The sequence below is a fragment of the Oncorhynchus mykiss genome, chromosome 13, assembly GCF_057628025.1.
Source record: "Oncorhynchus mykiss isolate SJ-2025 chromosome 13, ASM5762802v1, whole genome shotgun sequence".
In the NCBI taxonomy this organism is placed as follows: domain Eukaryota; kingdom Metazoa; phylum Chordata; class Actinopteri; order Salmoniformes; family Salmonidae; genus Oncorhynchus; species Oncorhynchus mykiss.
The window spans coordinates 41,769,719-41,777,070 of NC_143034.1; the positions used below are offsets into that span (position 1 = coordinate 41,769,719).

General features: G+C 38.5%; 1 protein-coding gene across 1 annotated transcript; it reads right to left on the minus strand.

Annotated features, from left to right (window-relative positions):
• Window positions 1–2,984: 2,984 nt before the first annotated feature.
• LOC118938270 (interferon alpha-1-like) lies at window positions 2,985–7,127 on the minus strand. The gene is made up of 6 exons (XM_090194344.1): window positions 7,068–7,127; window positions 6,823–6,897; window positions 6,640–6,726; window positions 6,359–6,508; window positions 6,022–6,111; window positions 2,985–3,080 (listed from the first exon to the last, which is right to left on the minus strand). The coding sequence occupies exons 1-6, from the start codon at window positions 7,125–7,127 to the stop codon at window positions 2,985–2,987; spliced, it is 558 nt and encodes a 185-aa protein (XP_090050470.1).
• Window positions 7,128–7,352: the final 225 nt, after the last annotated feature.

The following is a 7,352-nucleotide window of genomic DNA, read 5'->3' on the forward strand; positions in this document are numbered from 1 at the left end:
GTTTTCCTTCATAGGAGGAACATTTTCCTAAGTAGGTTAAAAAAAGAACTCATAGAGAGAGAGAGAGCGAGAGAGAGAGAGAGAGAATAGAGAGAGAGAGAGAGATAATCGACCCCTTAATTTTACAATGCGTGCAGTAGACCTCTTTATGTCTTTATAAACACCAATATGTATCTAATAGCACTTTTATGAACTAAGGGAAGACCTACTACAATGTTTGTTTTTTAATCACAAACCTGCTATTAGCATGTTTGTGTGTTTCTCACTCTATGTGACACGCGTTCGTGCGTGTGAATGTGACAGAGGGAGTGAGAGATGATGATTTAAAATGGATCTCGTTCTGTTTGCATCTTCTGTCGTTAATCCCATTCATGTCGATACATTCGAATGAAACTGTTGATAATAACTGATGATTAAATAGAAATCATCCAGCATTTGATGACGTCTGTATCTGAATAGTCAGGCTAACATTACCATTTGACTATTTATTACTTACTAGAGACTAAATAAACCAATGTGCTAATGTGTTTTGATAACATTGTCGTGGGTTTAGTAGAAAAATACCTAATTCCTAATAACACTATTTTTCATCGTCTTGGATATGCTTAGTTAAAGGGGCAATTTCTGCGAATGCTACATTTAATTTTGGACTTTTAACTGAATGATACACAGGCTACCTATTGACTCTTGGATAATATATAACTTTTAAAGGCACAATGAGCTCAGTTCACGTGTCTTATCCTCAACAGAACCCAAAATGTACTTTTTTATTACATTGTTTGAAACAATATACATCTAAACAAACACTGTATAGCTTAAAAATGTATTTGAAATTATAAAGTTGATCTTTTGGATGGTCATGACTTGAATCAATAGCTCTCTGACAGCGGTTACTTTTCTCGACCCACATCCCTCATTTCCCAGAATAGTGGTTGAGTGACCACTATGGTGTTTAATTTAACTGTAGATTGCCTATAAACAAATGAATGCATGAGACTGAATGGATGAATAAATGGGTGACTGAATATATAAATGAATGGAAAAAAACTATATGATAATAGATGCATGTATTATGTCATTTAATAGTGTTATAATACATAAATACAAAGCCTTCACATATAAACATATCAGTCAGTCAGTAAAAATATCATCCATCTATCTATTAGCCAGCCTCAAGGACATGTCACATGTCTCCAATGATGATTATGAGGTTGTCTAACAGACCGCTTCTTCCTCACCGCTTGACTGCAGTCGACTTCGTCACAGTTTGACCATGGTGTCAAGGAATTTTTAAAACTGCACCAGTTTGTAGCGAAGCTCCTCTCCCACGATCTCACATGCTCATGCGCTGTGTTCCTGGAGCGCATACAAGACATGCATTTTTTTCAGTCAACTCAACCACAGCAGGTGCTGCGCCAACGCATCCGACGACACACAAAAAAACGGCGCTTGGAAGTTCCAAGTTTCAGCGAAATTCCTCCGATTTGTGGTGATCTAGAACTTTTCCTCTGATTAATTTAGCCTATTTTCGAGTACATTTGATATTGGAAACCTTCTGTATCAAGATTGTGTTCAGCTTGTTGAAATACGTTTTCAGAGACCCTTTGCCTGAAGTCACTGACCCTCCATCTCCAGAGGATGCTCCAACTCCAAACCCGACCTGAAGACAATATAAAATGGTTGTGAGTGAATAAATAAATAAAGACCTGTGCTAATTATTGTCTGCCCCCCAAATATAACTTAGGCTACAAGATGCGGGATCATACTTACGCATCCCTCCAATTTCTTAACTTAACTAGGTCATCTGTTTTTGAACAGGTTCAGTGTTTCTTTGTTCCATGTGACAAGAGTCAGGCTGTTAAATAATTGGGCCATATACTCCAAAGCCTCTAATGCATTCACAGAGACGTCCTCGCCCTGTATGAAAGAAAACAACGTTTTAGGCATTAGGATGTCTCATAAATTCCATGGTTAAACTTCCAATTTATCATTTTGAAATGGAAAAACATCAAACTCTCTAGTTGATTCTATCCAAATCTTGCTACATGATACACTTCAGTATCTTACCTGTGTGTTCTTGTAAACATGCTCTGGAAACATGCGCTCGACTTTTCTTTACGGAAACAGAACTGGAAATTGTCCACCCTGAAATAAAGTCATATCAATATCAAACACTGAACTGTATTGGAATAGTATCCATAAATGAAACATTGTGGTACAGAGAGTGAAGGCATTGGTTATATAAAACGTCCTAAAATAAAATAAATTGAGGTCTAATAATGAGATATATTGAGTATCAAATTTTGCACATCAAATAGTGGACAGGTGCAAAAATAACGCACTAGTGCATGAATTGCGTCCACATGCACAGTTCAGATGCTGCCGTGTATAAGCAGAACAGAACAGAGTCAGGTAGATACTCAACCATTTAAAGGCTAGCATGAATATTTGAATTTTTCGTCGTTCGGGGAGACTAGCAGACCTGCAAGAATAAACCACTTTACCAATGTGTTGTGATAACATTATCGTAGGTAAAACACGTAGGTAAAACACGGTACAGCTTCCAAATGTAGTTCAAACTAGCCCATAACTTTAATCTCGTAGATGGACATTCCTTTCATCCTTAGTTCTTTGACAATGATTACTTTTCTCCAATCCACAGCTATTGAGAAAAATAGTGGTTCATTGACCGTTTTGGTATTGTTTAAAGAGCAGACTGCTCCTTTAAAAAGTCAGTCTATAAACAAATGAATGCATGAAACAATGAAAGGATGAATGACTGAATATATAAACGAATTAATAAAAATGATGAGAGAATAATTATTTGATTTTATTATAAAGGAACAACTTCATAGCCTTCACATGTTTATAAATAAATCATTCAGTCAGTAAATATATCAGCTGTCAATCTATTAGCCGGGATCAGAAACATGTCACATGTCTCCAATGATGATTATGTGGTTTTCCAACAGACCTCTTCTTCCTCATGGCTTGACTCTGCTGTCGAGGAATTTCTTGAACTGCACCAGGTTGTCGCGAACCTCCACTCGCGTGATCTCCCATGCGCATGCGCTATGTTCCTGGAGAGCACACAATATATATATATATTTTATGTCTTCACTCAACTCAACCACAGCAGGTGCGCTGCCAAGGCGTCCTATGACACCACAAAGGCGCTTGGAAGTTCCCAGTTTCATATGTGATTTGTGGCAGCAAAATGCATCCTATTTGTGGTGATTTACAATTTGCTCAGATTCATTTAGCCTCTATTCGAGAGCATTTGATATTGGACCCACCCAGTGGCGACCGGTTTTCCAACCGTACCCCACCTGTTTTGAGCCCCATATGTTTAACTACAACAAAAAAAGTTTAGCCACAACAGCAGAAAAATTACATTTGTTTAACTTTTTTTTGTTGTTGCCTGTTTTACTTGCTATTTTGGCATCAATAAGTTTCACATATCAGTTTGTAAACAATGTAGAAAAACAACAACAATCATTGAGTTAATAAAGCTGCATACAAAAATGGTCTCTTTTTTGCTTTCTTGAGTAATCGAATATTTTTAGCTCGTTCATTGTCTGCTTATATGCCCCGTTTTTTAATCCTTCGGTTCTGACTTGGTGTACAGGGAAAACACTGTGAAGAAGGTTGAATGATTCCCTTGATAAGCCCCAATTTTCAACGGGTGACTCTTAATTATGCTATTGTGAAATGAATCTTGAAAAACGTAAAGACAGTGAACAGTTTTCGTACATGTCTATGCAAAGAATTACATTGGAGCAATGCATTTCATGATAACAGAATACACTGTGCACTTTTGCATTCTATTCGGCGAATATTACTCCTAATACGTTATTGATTGTGGAACACAATTTCATAGATGGGTTGGAAGCGTAGAATTAGCAATTCTAATATTGTAATAGTATCTCCATGGTTGGAACGGAAGTTGTATAGGTGCTCAAAGTACACTGTTCAAAACAGGCCAGCCCTGTCCAAACCAGGCCAGCCCTGTCCAGTGATAAAACACACTTAATTGAAAAAAAGCATTTGAATATATCTACATTTTGAGAAGATACATTTGACTTGTTTTAATGGCTTTCCTTTATGGATTAGTAGGCTGGCTATAGGACTAATTGTACTGCCATCCGTGCATATGTCCTGAGCATGTTTAATACAAATCTTAATGTCCGCTATGGGGGTGCCACAAGGTTAAATTCTTGGGCTGACTCTTTTCTATGAATATATCAATGATGTAGCTCTTGCTGCTGATGATTCTCTGATCCACCTCTACGCAGACGACACCATTCTGTAGACATCTAGTCCTTGTTTGGACACTGTGCTAACAAACCTCCAAACGAGCTTCAACGCCATACAACACTCATTCCGTGGCCTCCAACTGCTTTTAATTGCTAGTAAAACTAAGTGCATGCTCTTCCATCGATTGCTGCCGCACCCTCTTGCATTAATAGCAACACGACTCTGGACGGTTTTGACTTAGAATATGTGAAACAACTACAAATACCTAGGTGTCTGGTTAGCCTGTAAACTCTCCTTCCAGACTCACATTAAGCATCTCCAACCCAAAATTAAATCTAGAATCGGCGTCCTACTTCACAACAAAGCCTCCATCACCCATGCTACCAAACATACCCTCGTAAAACTGACAATCCTACCAATCCTTGACTTCGGCGATGTCATTTACTAAATATCCTCCTACACTCTACTTAGCAAACTGGATGTAGTCTATCATCGCGCCATCCGTTTTGTCACCAAAGCCCCATATACTACCCACCGCTGCGACCTGTATGCTCTCTCTGGCTGGCCCTCACTACATATTCGTTGCCAAACCCACTGGCTCCAGGTTATCTATACGTTTTTGCTAGGTAAAGTCCCGCCTTATTCCAAATCAGTGGTCACCATAGCAACACCCACCCTTAGCACGCCCTCCAGCAGGTATATGCAGGTATATTTCACTGGTCATCCGCAAAGCCAACACTTGCTTTAGCCGCCATTCCTTCCAGTTCTCTGCTGCCAATGACTGGAATTAATTGCACAAATCACTGAAGCTGGAGACACATGTCTCCCTCTCTAACTTTAAGCATCAGCTGTCAGAGCAGCTTACCGATCACTGCAGCTGTACACAGCCAATCTGTAAATTGCAAACCAAACTACCTCATCCCCATATTATTACTTACCCTCTTGCTCTTTTGCACCCCAGTATGTCCACTTGCACATCATCATCTGCACGTCTATCACTCCGTTGTTAATGCTAAATTGTAATAATTTTGCCTCTATGGCCTGTTTATTGTCTTATCTCCCATACTCTTCTACATTTGCACACACTGCACATAGATTTTTCTATTGTGTTATTGACTGTACGTTTGTTTATGTGTAACTCTGTGTTGTTGCTTTTGTCGCATTGCTTTGCTTTATCTTGGCAGTGTCGCAGTTGTAAATGATAATTTGTTCTGAACTGGCCTACCTGGTTAAATAAAGGTGAAATAGAAAATAACTACATAAAATCACACCTTGGACTTGGATACAGAATGAGCACTGAGATTACCAATATTTAAAAGTATTTTTTATTTTATTAACTTAACATTTGATGAAGAGCAACAAAAGGCACGATTTTCAAATAGATAAATAGATTCATAAATAGGCCTACATCAATAAATAACCTTGATAAATAAATACATAAATAAATACATGTATGATATTGCTGTTTGACATTGCACATTGCATGATTGTAGAATAGAAGGCTTTAAAAATCAAGCACAATTGTAAAACACATTAGTAAAAAAAGATCTGCAAGTTCAAATTCATGTTCTGTTGGACCACAGAAGGCTGTCAGAGTTGTGTTTCAGAATGAATTCTAGGGTGTACAGGAGTTCTTTTCGAACCACTTCCCAGGCGCAGTAACTGAAATTCTGTGAAAATAAAAATAAATTGTTAGGGCAATATTATCCTATGTAGAGATATTATCAAAACAAAGTGTCTATTTGTTTTCAACCTATATCCTACCTTTTCTTTTAAAACTGCTGCAATGTTCCCAAAGTATGTCTTCAGGCCCTCTGCCCTGATGGGATAATCACTTGTATCCACACTGCTCATCTGCCAGAAAGGAGGAAAGAGGCAGGCGATGAATAATAATTAAAATGCATCCATTATAGTGCATTTGCTTGTACCCTACTTTTTATTTTATGACTGCCGCGATGTTCCTAAAGTAGGTATTCAGCATCTTTGCCCTGACTAGATAACCACACTCCCCATCATCTGACACAAGAATAAAATAATTCAAATGTCACCATACCACACTTAAACAGTTAAGCTATCTGTATTGGCCTAGGTAGGTACTCACACACTCGCTCTCTTCAATCTGACGGTAGATAATGTTCTGAAAATACTCCAACTTCTGTTGGTCCCACATTGTCGGCAGTTCGTCAGTTCCGAACAATGTGTCGATGTTCTTCAATGTCTCATAAATAGCCTTAGCAGCACTGCTGCTCAACTGAAACGGACAACAACAATAATTCCAATTAACATAAATGGCCGTGTAAAGTGTTCTACTTTCTAATCCTAACGGTTGCAAATACTCTTTCATGCTGTAAAGAACTCTTGAATATGCTCGCTTGCCCTTACCTGTGGCGCCCCGGAGGTTGCAAATGAGGTGGCTGGGAATGCCATGAAGACATTCTCCTGCAGGCACTCCAGAGGAAAATGACCGCCCTGAAAGAAGGAGAAAACACATTTTTCATGTTGAGCTATTCAGTTAAACATAGTTGGATAATACATCTCAAGTCAAAAGTAATTTATAAAATCTACCATGTCTCTCAGTAGGTTGTGGGTTGTTCGCAGCAGCTGTCCTTGTAGCTGGCAAGGCATGGGCATCGAGAAAACCTGCGCGAGGCAGAGGAAGGCGCTCATCCAAGTGATAGTCTGAATTGCCATTCTTATGGTAGTTAGATGATCTGCAACAGATGGTCATTGTTAGTTGAATATAATCCTGAAAATAATTAATTAATTGAAGCCCGAAGCAATGATCAAATGATAGCATGTTGTTGACTTACCTGTTGCCAGTATATTGCAAATTTCCTCCAGTCAGAATTTGGTTTGTGTTCTGATCCCATATCTGCGGATTATCTTAAATAGTGAGGATTGAATGGATGTACAAAAAGTGAAAGGGTGTCTCGCTAAATTAAGAGTTGAAATGAATGAATTTGGGAAAGTTTTGCCAAGTGAACCGCAAGACCGGATTTCTCTTTTCGTGTGCTCCACTTCCCTCTCATCATGTTTCGAGTTTTCCTTTATAGGAGGAACATTTTCCTAAGTAGGTTAAAAAAAGAACTCATAGA

Excerpts from the sequence above, each read along its gene's own strand:
- LOC118938270 (XM_090194344.1), bottom strand. The coding sequence starts at position 7,127 with ATGGGATCAGAACACAAACCAAATTCTGACTGGAGGAAATTTGCAATA. Across the intron at positions 6,898-7,067 it reads TTGCAATATACTGGCAACAG|GTTTTCTCGATGCCCATGCC; the intron begins GTAAGTCAACAA and ends TGCCTCGCGCAG. Across the intron at positions 3,081-6,021 it reads CAGCAGTTTTAAAAGAAAAG|GAACATAGCGCATGCGCATG; the intron begins GTAGGATATAGG and ends TGTGCTCTCCAG.